Genomic DNA, 18,289 nt, shown 5'->3' with positions numbered 1-18,289 from the left:
GCATACACTCCGCGACACCTAAATAGGCTATATACTCAAATGTAACTTTAGTTTTTGAAGTATTGCTAACATAATTAATTATTTCTTTAAATTCTAACTTATTTATTCGTCACAGAAAAAGTGTTTTTTTATTGAGTTTTCAGTTACTATTTGTTTCAAGGACATCTATTATTGTGCCACATACCGTAAGGATTAGGAGGTTTTAAACTTCGATAAATATTGTTGCGTGTTCCAAACCATTTTCGACCGTTATTTTAAAACGTATTTTTTTGGCTTTACACTATTCAGGGCAATTTATGTTGTTCCTGATGAGTTGCTCAATGTAATCCTGCAGGTGTGGCGATATCAAAGTAGCTGCAGTTACGTTACTGCTGCAAAAGGTTCCGTAGTCGCCGGAACCCATATTGCGGCTAACCACAGCCACCAGGCACTTGTGGTTGTCCAAGCCGCAGGTGGTGATAACTCCACTGCCACTGTCTCCTTTGCACAGAGTGTAGCCGTCATGCAGGACGACGTTGAGGTCACCATTTCTGGGCTCACTTAATCGACCATAGACCGTAGCCAGGTAGCCATCGGAGTTATAGGAGCTCACCATCGCATCGCCCTTCAGATCCAAGTGAGAACCCACATTGTAGGGCAGACAGACGATCCGTTGATCTTGTTTGAAATCCATTCGCTTTTCCAAGACAACGATTCCAATGTCGTATATGTGGCTGACCTTGCTGTAGGCGCTGTGATCCAGAATGCCAAAATGAATATTAAATGTTATCTCGGAATTACTAGCTTACGTACCTGTAAACCTCTAGATGTCTAGCCCTGTGTAGATACTTGAGATCCGTGGAGGAGGATCGGTTGCCCGAGGGGCCCACTAGGAAGTCCTCCTTCCTGGAATATCTATCATTTATGCAGTGGGCTGCGGTGAGCACGATATCCAAGCGGATCAAGTTGCCGGTACACACAAATTCGTGTTTGATTGTCGTGCTGTTCCACTTGTAAATAGGAACTAACCAGGAGGCTTGTAGTGAATCCGTGGCATCACCTCCTTTGCTCATCGTTACCTCCGTGTAGTTGAGTCGCTGATCGCACTCGTAGTTGCAGTGCCTCTCCTGCTGTTCGCACAGCTCCCTGAGACCCTCCCACTCACCATCCTCTGTGCACTTGACCGACATCGGATCCGAGGTCTTGTGGATAAACCCACTAGCGCACTCGAATTTGACCTGGGTTTTCGGCACCAGAGAGTACTTGTCCTGGCAGTTGATCGGTGACCCATTGTCGCCATTATAACACCTCGGTGTCAGGCTATACATCTCGGATATCTCCTGTGGACTGCAAAGGCCTGGAATTTCTAGTTAACCCATTAGCATTATGTAGTAGAGTAGTGAAAATATAAAATATTATATCTGTTAAAAACACTTACTGGTGCATCGGGGATGGAAGTCCAGTTCGATCCAGGTCTTATTGGCCTGACATGTAACAGGTTTATCTTTAAGCTCGTAGGGCAAGAAAATCATATCCTCCCTGCATCTGAAGGTCACTCTTGAATTTTGAATGGGCGGCAAGGCGATGGTTTCACTATCGTCGTTCCAGTTGATTATTATCATAGTCTCGTTGTTGTACCAGTTAATCGGACATCCATTTGTGCCATTTGTGTCTGGGTTTCTGTTGACCAGTTTCTCGATGCACGGTGGGAAGTCGTGGAACCAGGAGCCATTGTTCATGCACACGTTCCAGGACTTCCGGTCGGAGTTCCAGCACTGCACTTCCGCCGCTTGATTGGCATAAACGAAGCGCTGTGCGTTGCCTCTTTGAAAGACTGTCCTATTGGTGAACCTGTGCTCCACAGTCTCGTGGCAAACAGCCGGCGGAACCTGTTTCCAGTTGTCGGCGTTCCCGCATACATTGGACAACTCATCGGAGCCGTCCAAGCAGTCCATCTTGTTGTCACACAGGTCCTTACTGTCTAGCAAAACTCCGTTGGCGCACTGGAAGCACTTGTCCGCCTCGCAGGCCTGCATACAGATCTCCAGGGATTCATCTCGGCCGTTGGAGCAGTCGATCACGTTATTGCACTTCGCCGAATGGGGCACACATTCCCCAGGCAGGCACTCCAAATCCGTATCCCTGTCATAATAGTAACAGATGCAAAGGAATGCAACACGCTTTGGCATTGCAATTTTTCTTACCCCGTACAGTTGCCTCGAAATTTCTCTTCCATATCGCCCCGATCACCTTGACACACTTGTGGCAGCTCGTCGGATCCGTCGGAACAGTCGACGATGTCGTTGCAGACCAATTTGGCCGGGATGGCTGCCCCCGTGGCACAGTGGTACTTATCCGCCATCATGTCCGACGGATGGGCCTTGCAGACAGTGAAAGATTCATCGCTGGCATAGAGACAATCCGGTTTGGCATCGCAAAAGCTCTCGATGGGAATGCACCTGCCATCTTCTAGGCACTCGAACTCCTCGTCCTCATCGCAGCCCTCGGAAGGCCCGCAAAACAATATGAACACAAGTGCCAGCACTACTCCCTTATAGCAACGCAGAGGATGCGACATTCTTGACCGGCTATCGCCACCAAACTGAGCTGCAGAAGATAACTCAAGCTGCTCTGCCCTGCTCGCCAGTTACTGCTCTCAATACAACATAAGTCTGTTCATACACATCAGTAGAATGCTACCCGCAAGTGGGGATAAAGATATACACCATGAAGAAACGGTGTATCCGAAGTATAATTGAACTTAGGCATGCTCTTGTATTTAAAAAGTTTACAGCGTGTATAAATAATGATTCACGAGTACCTAGCGTAATGCTTAGCCACGAAAAATTAATGTGTATAATGGTTAAATTAACTTAGGGCATAGACTAAACAGAGAACTACATACAATCAACTAATCGATAACTAATTATCACTTTTAAAAAATGAAGAATTGATTTAAAAAATTATTACAAAATTAATTTAGCATTTAGAGAAGAGGCTGCACATAATAGTATCATATTGTATAAACGTATAACTAGGGATGCGAGTCCGCCGTTCTGACCTTCACATCAGATAAGATCAGATCAGATCAGATCAGACGAAGACGCGCATCAAGTCGCTGCTGGTTGGAGTGGAGTTGCCTCCCGGATTGGAACTGTTCCCCTTCCAGGGAGGATTGGTGTTGGCGCTGGGAGTGTTGCTGCTGTTCAGGTTGCTGATGTTGTTCATGTTGCTGATGTTCATGTTGCTGCTGCTGTCGGATAAGGTGCGTAGCAGCTGCTTCTTGAGGAGCTGCTGTGGCGAGTGGCTCTGACTTTGGCTGGCGTTGTGGTTTGTTTGGAGCGGCAGGGTGAAGCTGGGGCGGCCGAGGGGCTGGAGTTGCTCCTGCTTGCCGGCCAACAGGCGGCGGCGTTTCTCGTAGAAACTGAAGGTCAGCTTGTTATCCTCCTCCTTGTCGCGTTCCCTGTCCTTCGTCGGCTGCTCGCCCCCATCCTCGCCTTCCGGTGGTGGCTTCTCCTCTTTTTTGACCTTTCCCATTAGCAGCTCATTCAAACGCCTGGCCGTCATGACTCCCGGCGTTCCAATAGATCCACCTCCTGCTTTTCCCCCTACCAGCGCCCTCTTATTGCACCTTAGTCGATCTTGTGCAATGACATTCGATCGCTGAGCGTAAATGGTTCTGCCCGACGCGGGATTCTTACCAGGTAAACCATTGCTTAACGCTGGCGAGGGTGGCGGCGGTGTGCGGGCCAGCTGACCAACCACGCCCAGATGGCTACCACCCGACAGAGATAACAAATTGTTGTTCGCCTTCCGCGTGGTCAGCAGATTCTTGCGAAAGGTAACGCCCAGGCCCTGGGGCAACTTCACCATGCCGAACGTGTTCATGGCCAAGGGACGAGGCGCCCCGGAGTACAGCATCACATTGAAGTAGCTGTCCTCATGGTATTTGGCATTGGCCAGTGATGGATGATGGTTGATTTGAGGATTAGTTGTGGGTGGCTGGCTGGCGGCCTTGGCCTCCAGCTTAACAGTCTTTACGGTGTCGCTAACAGTCTCCAGTTTACTGAACTCAAAGTCGCCCAGTTCATCCGCCAGTTGGTTTGCCTCCGTTCCAGTACTCAAGGTGGTTTGTATGCCGCCCGATTGCACGACATTTACGTCCACGTTTTCGTATCCCGCATTGGTTAGGAATTCGGCTAAGACCTTCTGCTCCAGCATAGAAACGGGATTCGACTCGCTGATCTCGTATATAATACTGGGCAGGATCATGTGCTCCTCCAGCTGCTGTTGCTGGGGATTGACCATTGCCTCATCCGTCAGGGATGGCACGTTGTAGACGCTAAACTGGCGCTGTTGCTCGTGATCCTGAAGCTTCTGATCCTGATGCTGCTGCTGCTGTTGCTCTTGCAGCTGTTGCTGTTCGAGCATTTGCTGCTGCTGGTAGATCAGTTGCTGCAACTGCATGGCATCGATGGTGGTCAGCTCCTGCTGATGCTCTTCCTCGCCGTAAACCTGCTGAACCGACTGCTGCTGATAGACGGCGTAATCCTCGCCAATCGTTCCGTCCTCAAAGCGTAGCCTTTTGGTGGCCTGTGCGGGATGCGAAAGAGTTCCATTCTGCGATTGCTGTTGTGACTGCTGTTGCGATGTGTCCAGAGCGCTCTCATCGAAATTATTCAGAATCTCGTTGATCAACTTGCTGTCCAGCATTTCGTCGAGCGTCTGCGAAATGGAGTTCTCGTCGGAGGTATTGGGCAAAGGCAGTTCCTCCTCATCGGGTGCCACCTGTTCGGCGGAAGCCGCTCCCGTGATGGAAGACACTGCCTGGTCCAACTCGCTGAGCACTTGAACCACAGACTTGTCTTTGTTCTTCTCCTTATCCGCTTTTGTTCGATGATCGCTGGAGCCTTTCAACTGAAGTTTGAAAGATATTGGTAATCGTTTCATTGCGTAAATTGAGATAAAATTATATGAAATACCTTTTTCTTTGGCTGCAGCTCGGACAGCTTTTCCGCATCCGTTTGAAGCTGGGCAGGTGAATAGTTGAGCCCCATCGCCACCTCGCTGGAGGCAACTCCCAACGTGGGAGTGGGTGGTAAGCTGCAGGATGAGTTGCTGGAGGAGGAGAACACGGTTATGGCCGGAGCAGCGCCTACAGATGGTGGCTCCTCCTTGACAACAACAGCGACGATGGGAGGAGCGGCTATAGCCGAACTCTTCTTTGATCCCTTGGACTCCTTGTGGTTGGACTCCAGCAAGGCCGGTGCTGGCGAGGTGTGGTGGCGGTTCTTTGACGACTTGGAACGCGACCTACTTCCGGCGGAAGTGCTGCTGCTGCCCTTAGACGAGGAGGAACTGCTACTTTTGCTGCTGCTGCTCTTGTGACGCGACGAAGACGATGACGAAGTGGTGCTAGATGAACCCGCAGCAGCCGGATGCTGCAGTGAAGCCGAGCTGCTGGATCCGTTCGAGCAGCTGGAGAGCGTCGAGGCCGAAAGTGTGTCCGTCGGCGAACTTGGCACAATAGCGCCGCCCTCCTGGCTGATTTCCGTGGCAGTGAGACGAGAGTCGCTGGATATGGTTGTCCCATTTGGATTGGGATTCACCTTGCTGGATGTGGCCTCCCAAACGCTAGGATGCTGCAGCGCAATGTGGTGCTGGAAACCTGCCTTCGTGTAACATCCCGAGCAGGAACTACAGAGTACTATATCGCGGCTGGCCAGCTTCGGCGCCAGATCATAGTAGGCCATGTCCGCCGATTGCAGCCGCTGGACCTGCACCTTTGCCTGTTGATCTCCACCGGCGGAGGAGTTCTTTCCACCACGCAGATAAGTTTTCTCAGCCGTTCGCAGCTGCTTGATGACCTTTTCCATGTCGAAGACCTGCTGCCACTTTTGGCCCTGCAGGCCGAACAGGGATAGTCCCGCCGATCCCGAGCCGGAATTGGGGCCGGCTGACGAGTCCGGCTTCCACATTCCCGACACCTTGTGCTTGGTTCCATTTTCCGGATAAGCTCCACCACCGGCGGGGCCCACATCGTTCAGGGGCATTCCGGACAGAAGCTGTGCTCGCGGGATCCGGGGGTTCGGTAGACTCGAGCAAAGTTGCCCCTTAAAGCACCTGCAAGATATGATTGATTTATTACTTTCAGAGAAACTTTGATAATGACAGCGTTTTAAATGCTACTGCGTTGGTTTTCATTCCATGCATTGGACAGCTTACAATTCATCACTGCTCAAAAACATCGGAAACCGCGCACTCATGAGCCTGCATCACGGAATCCCTAAGAATCCCATGCCAATGTTAATATCATCACTAGTTTTCATACATCGCATTCATATATTATATTATATATGCACATATGTACATATATGCTTTGCTATAATCGGATAGTGTTTTGAATCATCTAATGAGTATATCTCAAAAAGATTACAACTTTATTACATTTATCCAACTTTTGCTTAGACATATAGTTCATTTATTTTAAAATTAACACTAATTTGAAGCAAGAAAACATTTTTTAGAATTAATTATTTAATGGTCTTTTATTCTTCATTTTTTTTTTTTGGTGCACGTTAGGACTAAATAGTAGGGCACTATCGTTAATCCTGAATGATTAGATATCAGCAGCTCCCACTTATGCATGTACAACTTATCCATTGCCCACAGGACCCTGACCCTGAATATATATGTATATACATATATTCGTAGCGACGGAAAATCTTGCACAGCGCACAAACCACTTGGGGGAGTCTGAAAACTGTACGTTTTGCAGCACTTTTATGAGGATGTTACCATTTTTATATGAATCTTGAAATTCAACAAACTGTTTTTTGTATCGTAAATTTTCAGCGAAAGCTTACAGGTGAGTGCTGCCCCCGCCCCCGCGGTCGCCTTCCCCTTTGCCCACACACCCCTGGGCCGGATCAGCTGTTTTTGACAACCGCTACTCGAGTGGCGCCATCTCGCTCGCACTGCCGCACACATGCGCAGCCACTCACACCGACGCACAACACACTCACGCACTTACCCACACCAACGCAACACAAACAAAGCACACGATTGAAAATCACAAAATAAAAATCACTTAAAATGCTTGCAGCCAACTTTAGTCGGACGCCGAATGATATCGGGATGAAATGACACTTACGTCGTTAACACACTTCCATGTTTTGTTGTTTTTTTTTTGTGGGCTTAGGTTACCGTTCTACCCTACCCGTGGATAAATCGGTTTTTTGGCCGGCCCCGTGGAGGAAAATGCCAGGTCAATTCGAAAAACGCGAGTTGGTTGTATAGCCTAATTGATTCTCTGATGAAATCAATTAAAGCTTGCTAGTTTGTCTCGCGTTTTCGAGTTTAAAGAATGATATTATGAATATCGTTGTATTTGCTCAGAGATGGCAATTCGCGTCTCGTTACGTTACGTTGTATTTGTTGCAGCTGCAGATTAAGTGCGATATGTAATCGATAGTCTTACAGGTATTCGCTGCAGTTGTTATCGATAACATTTACTAAAACGCATTTCCGCTGAGAAGTCAGTAAATTTATATTTATGAATGAAGGTCTCTTCAAGGAAGCTACAAAACTATACCATTAGGTCCTATTTTCTAAGCTTTTATTTTTTTGGCGCAATTTATAAACATATTTAGTCATCTTCATCGCTTAACTCATCCTGCTCCTTCCTTCTGGATTTTTGCTCCAGTTCCTTGGCGTAGAGATCCTTGAAGGCTTCGTATTCCGGCAGGGTGACGTGGCATATCTTTGTTGCAAAACTCTTTTCGGAAGTGTCCGTAATCTGATACAGTTTGGGATTCGTTGTCGGCTCATTTGGATCGGCTTTCGGAGGTCGAGGCCTAAACAGGCCCAGGCGAACCAGGAACTCGTGGCGACAACGCAGCTCCTCGAAGGACAATGTCAGGGCTGCTGATTTTGCCAACTCTGGCACTTCAATGCGCATCACGTCTATTATGAAGTTCAGTTTCTCCTCAACACATTCTTCGGATTGTGCTATCAAGTCCGGACTGTTCATCAAACACTTCCACACATTTTTGCTGGTGGAGACGCGACTTTTCAGAAAGCCGATGTGGGAAAGTAACTGATGATGGTCGCTTACGTCCAGTAACTCGGGATATTTCGTAAGGAGCAGGTGCAGTAGATTCTCGCCGAATTGACAGGCCCTCCAGATTTCTAGGCTGCTTATTATTTTGTCCGGCGTTCTTTTCAGAATCGCAGGGTTGCCGGTAACTATTCTAAGGAAATTCCCTGTTTCCAAGCCGTGATTTTGAAAAGTTTCATGAGCCCTGCGCCAGATCTCAGGTGAGTATATAGATAACGTGGGTTCTATTTTGATGGCTTCATCAATGTGAATTTGCTCAAGCTGCAATATCTTGGGTGTTGCCAAGTGCCTTATGTGATGTAACTGGAAATTAACAATTGGTATGCCATCTCTATCTAACGGATTTAAATATAACTCACCTTTGGCTGCTGTTTTAATACAACTTGAGTGTTAAATAATAGTTTTCGCAGCATTTTTGGCGATGTCCTCTTGAATCTGCGAGCAAAACAATGAACAGCTGATGTCTTCTTCTTTGCAATGGCACTCACCACGAAACGTGAACAACGGCATGATTAGCTGGTACACCCACCTTAAGCGTCAAAAGCTTACTTGGCTAGTAAATCGAACGAATTGAATTGTTGTTCTCGCCGGGTGCACAGAAAATTGCTTATAAATAGAACTGTCGCGCATAAAAACAACAGTGGAAAGTTTTATCGCTTAGTTCTGCTACCAGTTCAGCGTAAGTCTTTGGTATATACAATGTGTGTGGGAGTTCAGTAATAGCATAATTATAATCATATTACGGAAGTGTTATTATAACTTATTGTTATAAACAAACTACCACACATTCCCGGCTCATTAAAACCCTAAGGTAGTTTCTTTTTATATAGAAAAAGAAAAGTAAATAACAAAGTTAGTTGTGGGAGTAAATACATAATAAACTTTACATGTAAACTGGTTGTGTAGGAATGATCGCTACACTGAAAAAATCCTTATTCAAGTGAAACATCTTCAACCAAAAATAAAATTAAATTCATAAAATACATATGAAAGAATACCAAAAAATATAAAAGCGAGAGTCTGATCACTAATCCAGAACTTTAATTAAATGGCCTAAAATGTTATTTTTGTAATTTTTATCTCTGTGTAGCACGGCGAACGTGACAAGTGTTTTTACTTAATGAGGAAACTATTGGCCAATAGAGGAGGGCTCGTTCAATCACTGATAACTTTGAATTCCCGTACAGGTGGCATCCAGAATAATTCAAGTAATACTCAAACAAGGTCAAACTCAATAACATTGTGAAATAGCACAACTAATTCTGGTCGATTTTCATCCAAACAATTGGAAAGAGATAAACTGCCGGTGGAGAGTGAGATATAGTGTTCGATTCTCTCGCATTATCGGTGATAAGGAGGGCTCTCTGTAGATTCCACCCATATTTAACCAACAATCCACTCGGCTTCCCACTCATTCGTAGCCAGCTCCACAATCCAGCAACATGTCGAAACTCATCCGTTGGGGAATCGCTTCAGCCGGCAAGATCAGCGAGGACTTCGTCATCGCCCTCAGCACCCTGCCCGCCAGCGACCACAAGGTTCAGGCTGTAGCCGCCCGAGCTCTTGATCGCGCCCAGGAGTTCGCCACCAAGCACGGCATTCCCAAGGCCCTCGGAAGCTACGAGGAGCTGGCCAAGAGCACCGATGTCGGTGGGTACAACTTTAAGTGCATATTGCACTGTTTAGAAAAAATCTAACGAACATATTTAATTGAATTCCCCAGATGTGGTCTACATTGGCACCCTGAATCCCCAGCACTACGAGGTCGCCGTGCTGATGCTGAACAATGGCAAGCACGTTCTCTGCGAGAAGCCTCTGGCCATGAACAAGAAGCAGGTGGAGGGCATCCTGGCCGCCGCCAAGGCCAAGAAGCGCTTCTTCATGGAGGCCGTGTGGTCGCGATTCTTCCCCTCTTACCAGCGCGTTAAGGAGCTCATCTCCAGCGGACAGCTGGGCCAAGTCAAGGATGTGGAGGTCAACTTTGGCTTCCCCCTGGCCCATGTGGACCGCTTGCAGTAAGTACATAAAACGTTCATGAAATGACACTTCTTCATGTTGTGCATCACTTAAAGGAAACGCGATCTGGGAGGCGGTGTGGTCTACGATCTGGGTATCTATACCATCCAGGTCTCGCAATGGGCCTTCCAGGAGAAGCCGGAGAAGATCGAGTCCAAGGGAACCGTGAACGCCGAGGGCATCGACGACGATGTGAGTGCCACTTTGACCTACAGTGGTGGACGCACTGCTCGCATGCGCTTCTCCTCCAAGGAGAAGCTCTCCAACACCGCCGTGATCAAGGGCACCAAAGGACAAGTCACCGTAAGTAATCTAATCGATTGTGATTGCACAGAAGCTAATAGTCGCATGTTATCTACCAGCTGATTGACTTCTGGACGCCCAACAAGCTCATCGACATCGATGGCCAGGAGAAGGAGTGGCTGCCTCCCAAGGGCAAGTACGAGACCAACTATGCCAACTCCGAGGCCATGCGCTATGAGGCGGAGGCAGTGCGTCAGTCCATCATCGCCGGCGATGTCGAGAACAAGAACGTCACCTACGCCGACAGTTTGCTCTTTGCCGAGATTGAGGACACCATCCGCAAGCAGATCGGTGTGCTCAACAAGTACGATGAGCAGTAAATGTAGATTTTATAGATAAACGTGTCACCCTAACATAATAAACACAACATATATTTCCTATAATTATTCTATAAGGAAGCAATATAGTTTGAAGTTTCTAGTTGGTCTCACAAAAAGTTTGCCCCCCTTGTGGTGTTTTTTCAGTGCCCCACTCTAGATCAAGGATTAGCAAACAATGCGATAAGGGGAACTATTGATTGTGGAACGGCAGCGATGACATTCCCACTAGGTCGAACTCTGCCTGGGGTGTAACTAAAGTGACTGACTTGGCAGAATTCTCGATCACGTGTTTGCCGCATGATACCGCCTTTTAATTTAGGGGCTGGTAAAAAAGCGCAGAGTTCCTTATCTCAGGGTTTTCCAATGTCTACCCACATATCTATAAAATAGATTATACCGCGAAGTATAACTTTTTTTATGTTGCATATATTCCAAGACTAATATTCTAAAACGTTCTAGAACCTTTTTAACATAGTTCACATTATTATCGTATATTTCATGTATTCCGACGTATTCTGCTCTAACCAACTGTACTTTTTAGGTTTTATAATCGTAGGTTTTGTAGATAGTGGTCAAAAAAGGGGGCTCGTCTTAGTTCTGAAAGATAAGATAAGTGCAATTGCGTAGGAAAGAACACTTCATAGCAAGGGCTCTTTGAAGATTCGAAAAACCGTGTGATCAGTTTGGAAACACTATGGACGAACCTAGTAGGGCCTAAGCATTAGAAACCTATGGTTCACATGGGTTCCAGATTTAAGTCAGCGAAAAGGCTAGTGAACGGTATGTTCCACATGGTTTATATGGATCCAAGTATTGTCGCCCGAAAATGCAACTTTTAGAGCGCCAGAGTGCGGATCTGTTTGCTTCCTTATCAGCCGGAATGCAATGGAATACGAAAATTGCAATGAATGCAGATGCCAGGGACTGATAGGAGACCCTCGGGACTGGCACTCAGTATCATTATCATGGCGTCAGTAGTTGCCCGGACACGGGCCCGCGCGAGACTCGACTCGAAAGCAGAACGGATACCCACATAGCATTCAGCACATCGGAAGTCGCAATGCAGAGCCAGGCGAATCTGAACTGGGGCATCGCGGCAGCGGGCAGGATTACGCAGGACTTTGTCACCGCCCTGGGAACCGTGGAGAAGTCCCGTCATGTAGTAGTGGCCGTGGCCGATGTGGAAGGCAAGCGGGCCCAGGAGTTCGCCCAGAGGAATCAGATACCCAGGCACTATGATGGGTTCGATGCTCTGGCTCTGGATCGAGAGGTGGATGTGGTGTATGTGGGCACCCTGAATCCATACCACTATGCAGTCGTGCATCTCATGTTGGCCAGGGGTAAAAATGTGCTCTGTGAGACTCCCATGTGCTTGGGCTTGGAGCAGGCCAAGGAGCTGTACGCCGTGGCCGAGCAGCGCGGCGTGTTCCTCATGGAGGGTAATAACATCAGCAAGCATACTAAGCAGAAGTAGAAGAATATTAATAGTTGATAATGGTTTGTATTCAGGCATGTGGTCACGCTTCTTTCCCAGCTACGAGCGTCTGAGGGAACTCCTGAACAACGACGTCATTGGCGAGGTGACTCAGGTGAAGATCCAGCACGGCTTTCGCTTGGCGCACATGGAACGGGTGTGCAGCCGGTCTCTGGGGGGGTCGGTTCTCATGGACATTGGCATCTACGCGTTGCAGCTGGGTCAGTTTGTTTTCGGTGTGTCTCCCGTCAAAATCCTGCCCAGCGGAACGCAGCTCAACAAGGATCGCGTGGATGTGCAGAGCGAATTAATGCTGGACTATGGAGATGGTCGCAGACTGGTGGCTTTGGTGACCGGACTAGAGAATCTGGAGAACGATGCCGTCATCACGGGCACCAAAGGCGAGATTAGGGTGAGCTTATCTCCGTGTATTTCCGGATCTGACCTCTGGATCAGCGGATTATCAATGCAGCTGTCGTAGCTCTACTGTGTACACTTTCCAGCTGTCCAACTACTGGTGCTGCACCCAGGTGAGCCGTTCTAATGGTCCTCCTGAATCGTGGCCCTTGCCACGGGCCAAGTTTGACTTCCACTACACAAACACCTGCGGACTGAGATACGAGGCGGAGGAAGTGCGTCGCTGCATAGAGAAACGTCTGCTCGAGAGTCCAAAATTCACGCACGCCGAAAGTCTGGAACTAATAGCCATTGCCGATGAGATCCGACGACAAATCGGTGTAGTATTTGATGTCTGATGTCTGAGCTGTGAAGAACTCTTAGTTATTAATCAATACTTGAAATACATCATCAATACATCACCAATTAGATTGCATTTGTTTGAGGCATCTTGTTAAAATAACCATGTTGAATCTGCAACTGCAACTGAATATACAAACTATCTTAAAAATACAATGTTTCAACTATAGGCAAAAACACACGAGGTAATCCTGATATTTTGTATTCAATATTTATTTAAATAATTGCAATTATTTTTTCGTTTTCATTTTTCCTCTTGTCGTTATCAGTTGCATATACGTATTTCTACATCGTACTGCATGTTGTGGTTGCTTTTGTCTGTATTTTCTGCCATGTGTTGTTGGTTCATTAGGCCTAATACGTTAAGGGTCAGAAATAAGGAACTTATGAGCTAAATGAATACTTAAACGCAGCTAAATCGAGGATAAATCTACAATAGGCCCATACAACTCAGTAGGTAATTAGTTGGCTTCATAACTAAATGCAAAATACAAAACACAAAATCGTTTAACAAGCGATTTCAGTTAAGCCGGGTTAAATCAAATTTGACACAGAATTGTAACGAAGGGTTTTTGGGGCTCTCAGCTCATTAAATTCATTGGAGCAACGCAAGTAACGACGGTAAAGTGTCCTTTCTTAATTTGTTCGTTTTAGTTTACAAAATAAGAAATGAGTAGAAGGGACTTGATTTTGCGAATTGAACTTAAGCAACAAAGTAACTAAACTACAGTATGCACTTAGAGACTAATTTGAATTTAACAGTAAAATGATTTATACAAGGCGGCTTGAGTCCCATTAGATGACTCTTGCCGCTACTAAAGAGGTCTCCTGAAGTCGAAGAGTGACGCCAACGATGTCCATTTTGATTCCTGCCCCTGCTTTCCTTCTGCATCCAATTATTTTCCAGCCAAGCCCGCCGCCGCCTTAAACGTAATGAAGTCTTTTGCTGTGTAAAATTGCTATAAAAACTATTCTCAGCTCTCTCGCTGCCTCCTCCGGTTTCGATTGAAGGGTGGGTCTCTTTGTGCTTTGCACAATTCTCAAGGAAATTGTTATGGCAACTCAGGGTACAATTGGTCCAGAGGCCAAAAAGTTTCACTTGTGCAAAAAAAAAAAAAAAATGGCTGTCTTTTTACAAATTTTTTCACTACAATAATATTGCAATCGTTCTTAAATTATAGAACTTCCAAAACGACGAAATATCAGTTGTATAAATTAACAAAATAAAAATCTTAAGTAAACAACAAAAGTTAATCGGCAGAAGAATATTAGTGATGTACAAATCTTTGTGATAAGCAGTAATCCACTCAAAGCGATAGTTTAAAAACAAAAATAAAGTATAAATGTAATTGTAATAAATAAAATAAAAGCCTTCAATTTATAGTCACCGAGAATTGTTCAAAGAAGTAATCCCATATTTTCAAATCTACTATGAACCGGTCCAAACCGCATTTGGTGATCTAGGAGGACTCGCTTGTGGCCTGATGATGCTGTTCCAGCGGCTGGCGTGGCTGAGGGTCTGATGGAGGAGCATGTGGCGCTGGCAAAGCCATCGGTGGGAGCTTGCTCTCCACCACGGCGACGATGGGCGCTGGATTTACAAGCGGCGGGGGCAACGCCTCGAAACTCATGCATCCTCGCTGCTGCCCGTCGTCCACAATGGGTGGTGTATCGATGGAGTCGATGGTGGATGCACTAGACGAGGTCCTTCCACCGCTCAATCCCTCGGAGACGGCAACTAATGCGGCTGTGGTGTTACGGTTGTGCTGCAGCAGATCGTTAATCTGCGAGAGGCGCGAGGAACTGGCGATCGGTGTGCTCAAACTGATAAATTCATTGCCACTGGCTGGTGAAGGGGAAGATGTCACAGTGGCTGGCGAGGCTGTTGCTGAACCAACTGAATTTCCAACAAGTCGTGACGGCGAGGCGGAGGTGGAGGCAGCGGTCATGGATACAGCGGTGGTCTGGTATGGAGCATTGCTGGAGGCGGTGGTGGTTGCAATTCCATACGGCGGAGCAGAAGGCACCGCACAGGAGCTATATGCGCACGAACTGGGGGCTCCGGGAACGACAGCGACGGCGGGAGACGATGAATGCTGCTGGTAGGCAGCCGTATAGGAAGTGATCTGTGATGGACAGTCGATTAGCTTACTTCATTTCGTTATAGAACCGCCATTATTATTTAATCCTACCAAATAATTGTAACTAACCTGAGTGCTGCCATAGCTGAGCGACTGATATAGTTCTCCGTACGAGGGCGTGGCATTGGAGCCACTAGCAAAGAGCCCGGAGTCCAGGCTATCCAATTGGGCGTATCCTGCGTAGCTCTGGCTCTGCGCTTGCTGCTGCTGGGGGATCACCTGGCCCGTAGTGGGCACTCCTTGCTGCTGCACCTGCTGTTGGTAATAGCTCACGCTGCTCTCGGGCGTGTAAGCCGGAGAAGCGTAGCCGGAGCTGTAGTTTGATTGCGTTTGCAGGAAGTACGCGGATGTTGAGGCAGCCGTTCCCACCGGGGAATAGCCAATGGTCTGTTGGGACTGTTGCTGCTGTTGCGGCTGGAGATGTCCTCCCTGGACGCCTTGAACCGAACCTTGCCGCTGCTCAAGATCCAACCGCATCACCGTGTGGATGTAGTGGGTTCGCACCCTTGTGGGATTAAACTCCACCCGGCCGACTGTGTTGCCACAAGCTTCGCGAGTGCATCCGCAAGGAAACATGGCTCGATCTACTTGACATTTTATACCCGCCTGGCTACAGGCACAAGTCTCCGGATCGCAAAACTCCCTGCAGGAGCAGCCGCACACTTCCCTAGAGTTTCTGATATCGCGGCATTCGCTCTTCTCGCTGGCATCAATTTTGCGCACGCCCGCCGCTTTCAGCAGTGCCCTTCTTTGCTTGGGCGTCACCGGCTGTAGAAAGCCATTGGAACCGTCTTCGGCATCGGAGCCACTACCCTCGCTTAGGTAATCCTCCTCAGACTCCTCGCTGTCGTCGCTGCTGGAACCCCGAGGCTGGAGTTCTTGGTTCTGGCTGCGATGTGCCCGCCTCAACTCTGCTGCATGCTCGGCCAGGGACATTGTCTTAAAGGCTATATGCCTAGCACCCATGCCCAAGGTGCATCCGCCAGCCGTGGGCACACAACTGAAGCCCTGTTGTCGTGGGAAGTAGTACACCTTCACTTCGTCAAAGTTTATGGAGCGCTTAGTCCGCTTCTGGGCAGCAACTGGAGGGGCAGACATGTCGGGCACCAGATCTATAGCATCGCTTTCCGAGTCCTCCAGTCTCCGTTTAAGGTTGGACCTAATGGGCTTGGTATCCAGCTTTTTCTGGATTTCCGGTTCTGCTTCTTTCTCCGCCTGATCCTTGAGTAATGCGGAGGTTTCACTACCTAGACCAGAATCTGATCCACCATCTCTAAGCTCATCTTCCTTTGTTTTAGTGGGCTGGGCAGGCTTCAATGATTCCTGGTTGTTGGACTGCGCCTCCGCTGATCTGGTGGCTATTTGCGTCTCATTGTTTAACTTCAGCCAAAGGAGTTCGCCACTGGTGTCGACTTCCTCGTTTGTGGTGACCGACGCAGAGTCAAGAATGTTGTCAATTGCCAGTGGATCCTCGGACACTGCGTCGGAAGCTATTGAAGAGTTGAGATCCGCATCGCCAAGCACGATAATCTCATTATTAGGATAGTTCTCCAGCTCAAGGAACTGCTCCTCCAGTTCGGTGTCCGCAGGGCCGTGCGCAAAGTCCGCCAGTTCATCATCCAGCTGCTCAAGGGGCATGGGTAAGGAAGCCAAAGCCTTGGCTTTCGCTGCGTGCACCTTGCTGGCGTCAATTATGGATGTCTTGATCTGCCTCTCGATGTCGTACTCATAATCGTCTAAGGGGGGAAATACTTGCAGCTGATGCTGCTGCTGATCCGGATCCCTCTGATTATCCTTGTGATCCTGATTCCGCTGATCCTTCCTGTCGCCTTCGTCGTGGGCATTTAAGCTGGGAGTCCCATCCCTTTGGCCGGAGGCCGTGTTTCCTGATGGGCTAAACATATTGGAGCCGCTCGCATTTTTTTGTATGTACGTCAATATCTTTTTAATAGGACTGAACATGCTATCCGTGTCGAAGTCCCTAGATCTTTGAATTTCCTTTGGTCAACATCTGAAAGAAAGTAGGGAAATCGTTTTACATAATGTGTCGTGGAAATTTCCTTCGCAGGTAGCGATCAGGTGTGTATGTACAGTGTCCATTCAAGAGAGAGAACAGCCGGGAATGCGAAACATTATTTCTGAGTGAATAAATTAAACATTATGAGGTTTCGTAAGAGCCCCTGACCACAAGTCCTACATTCACTCTAGAAATTACCAAAGTGACCTGAAGCCTAATGGGTGTATTGTATATCTAATTCAAATATTTCAAAATATTAATTTATCCTTTTAAAAAACCGAAATCGAAGTTGATGTACAAAATTGATTTTAGTGCTCGTGCGAAATCAATTGTTTTCTGTGTACGTGTAATGGTTTATAAATATATATTTCGCTTGAATGTTTCCTTCACATGTTCACTTTCTCGAGTAAGCACTGTATTCGCATGGGTGTGCGCGTGCAGAATCCTTTGAAATCCTGGATCCCCGAGAATTTCGCACACAATAAAAGAGAACACCCGAAAAGTAGACACACCGCTAACCAAAATCAATATTGATTAGCTGATTTTTGGGGGCCCACCTTTGCGGCTATATTTTCGCTGCCAGGCCAACGGCAGGACTCGCAAGATCGGTGGGAATTATCCTTTTTGGAATTTGCGTTGCAGCTGCGACAAAAAATCTGAGAGCGAGAGAGATGACGAAAGACGCAACTGTGTGCGTGTGTGTGCAACTGTGCGAATGTGTGCGTGAAGGAGGCGAATCAGGACGCGAAACTCGGTATTTTCTATTTAACACAATACCTTCGCTCTACTCCTAGCTGCGGTTTAAATTTAGATTAAATTTTTTAAACTGATTTCGCACTCCCCTAAACTTTTTCTCAATTTTTCACTTCTTCTTTTCTCGCAATGTTATTACTTCTTCTACTCAGTGTGCCCGCTGCTGGGCCATTGCAATATACCTGTCTTACACCAATGCAAATATACTCAAAAATACCATGCGAAAATCGATAAAAGTGTATACGATAGAACGTGAATATGACTCAGTATCAAAGTTGGTATGTGTATTCGCTAAGATATCGTTCAGAAGAAACACAATACCTGTATGCTAAAACTATTTCACCAATGGAGCCGGTTCGTGCAGATTATTAGATTCCATAAACTTATAATAAGATCTTAAATAAGTTAAAT

At 47.1% G+C, this 18,289-nt stretch overlaps 6 protein-coding genes across 12 annotated transcripts; 2 read left to right on the top strand and 4 right to left on the bottom strand.

Annotated features, from left to right (window-relative positions):
- Positions 1–280: 280 nt before the first annotated feature.
- On the bottom strand, positions 281–2,557 carry LOC6543124 (modular serine protease). The gene is made up of 4 exons (XM_001968370.1): positions 2,184–2,557; positions 1,418–2,121; positions 793–1,336; positions 281–731 (listed from the first exon to the last, which is right to left on the bottom strand). The coding sequence occupies exons 1-4, from the start codon at positions 2,555–2,557 to the stop codon at positions 281–283; spliced, it is 2,073 nt and encodes a 690-aa protein (XP_001968406.1).
- Positions 2,558–2,722: 165 nt separating this feature from the next.
- LOC6543366 (RNA polymerase II degradation factor 1) lies at positions 2,723–7,436 on the bottom strand. Its single transcript, XM_015159786.2, has 3 exons — positions 7,133–7,436; positions 4,962–6,102; positions 2,723–4,896 (listed from the first exon to the last, which is right to left on the bottom strand). The coding sequence occupies exons 2-3, from the start codon at positions 6,030–6,032 to the stop codon at positions 3,073–3,075; spliced, it is 2,895 nt and encodes a 964-aa protein (XP_015015272.1). The 5' UTR covers positions 6,033–6,102; positions 7,133–7,436; the 3' UTR covers positions 2,723–3,072.
- A 139-nt stretch (positions 7,437–7,575) lies between these two features.
- LOC6543055 lies at positions 7,576–8,602 on the bottom strand. Its single transcript, XM_001968368.3, has 2 exons — positions 8,458–8,602; positions 7,576–8,401 (listed from the first exon to the last, which is right to left on the bottom strand). The coding sequence occupies exons 1-2, from the start codon at positions 8,509–8,511 to the stop codon at positions 7,628–7,630; spliced, it is 828 nt and encodes a 275-aa protein (XP_001968404.1). The 5' UTR covers positions 8,512–8,602; the 3' UTR covers positions 7,576–7,627.
- A 43-nt stretch (positions 8,603–8,645) lies between these two features.
- On the top strand, positions 8,646–10,819 carry LOC6541604 (trans-1,2-dihydrobenzene-1,2-diol dehydrogenase). 3 transcript variants are annotated; one of them, XM_015159693.2, is made up of 5 exons: positions 8,646–8,777; positions 9,520–9,748; positions 9,822–10,113; positions 10,171–10,417; positions 10,477–10,819. In XM_015159693.2, the coding sequence occupies exons 2-5, from the start codon at positions 9,541–9,543 to the stop codon at positions 10,735–10,737; spliced, it is 1,008 nt and encodes a 335-aa protein (XP_015015179.1). In that variant the 5' UTR covers positions 8,646–8,777; positions 9,520–9,540; the 3' UTR covers positions 10,738–10,819. The 3 variants fall into 3 exon arrangements, with proteins under 3 accessions (XP_015015179.1, XP_026834925.1, XP_026834924.1); XM_026979124.1 differs by having other exon boundaries at positions 8,656–8,777; positions 9,286–9,748; XM_026979123.1 differs by having other exon boundaries at positions 8,656–8,777; positions 9,189–9,748.
- An 836-nt stretch (positions 10,820–11,655) lies between these two features.
- LOC6541366 (trans-1,2-dihydrobenzene-1,2-diol dehydrogenase) lies at positions 11,656–13,146 on the top strand. 2 transcript variants are annotated; one of them, XM_026978789.1, is made up of 3 exons: positions 11,656–12,176; positions 12,247–12,623; positions 12,693–12,797. In XM_026978789.1, the coding sequence occupies exons 1-3, from the start codon at positions 11,798–11,800 to the stop codon at positions 12,753–12,755; spliced, it is 819 nt and encodes a 272-aa protein (XP_026834590.1). In that variant the 5' UTR covers positions 11,656–11,797; the 3' UTR covers positions 12,756–12,797. The 2 variants fall into 2 exon arrangements, with proteins under 2 accessions (XP_026834590.1, XP_001968402.1); XM_001968366.3 differs by having other exon boundaries at positions 11,662–12,176; positions 12,715–13,146.
- Positions 13,147–13,156: 10 nt separating this feature from the next.
- Positions 13,157–18,122, bottom strand: LOC6543152. 4 transcript variants are annotated; one of them, XM_026978788.1, is made up of 3 exons: positions 18,061–18,122; positions 15,178–17,119; positions 13,157–15,093 (listed from the first exon to the last, which is right to left on the bottom strand). In XM_026978788.1, the coding sequence occupies exons 2-3, from the start codon at positions 17,068–17,070 to the stop codon at positions 14,428–14,430; spliced, it is 2,559 nt and encodes an 852-aa protein (XP_026834589.1). In that variant the 5' UTR covers positions 17,071–17,119; positions 18,061–18,122; the 3' UTR covers positions 13,157–14,427. The 4 variants fall into 4 exon arrangements, with proteins under 4 accessions (XP_026834589.1, XP_026834588.1, XP_001968401.1 ...); XM_026978787.1 differs by having other exon boundaries at positions 18,018–18,096; XM_001968365.3 differs by having other exon boundaries at positions 17,683–18,092.
- Positions 18,123–18,289: the final 167 nt, after the last annotated feature.

This window comes from Drosophila erecta, unplaced genomic scaffold (genome assembly GCF_003286155.1).
Source record: "Drosophila erecta strain 14021-0224.00,06,07 unplaced genomic scaffold, DereRS2 tig00000055-arrow-pilon, whole genome shotgun sequence".
NCBI classification, from domain to species: Eukaryota; Metazoa; Arthropoda; class Insecta; order Diptera; family Drosophilidae; genus Drosophila; species Drosophila erecta.
This window is presented reverse-complemented; position numbering and strand designations above follow the sequence as displayed.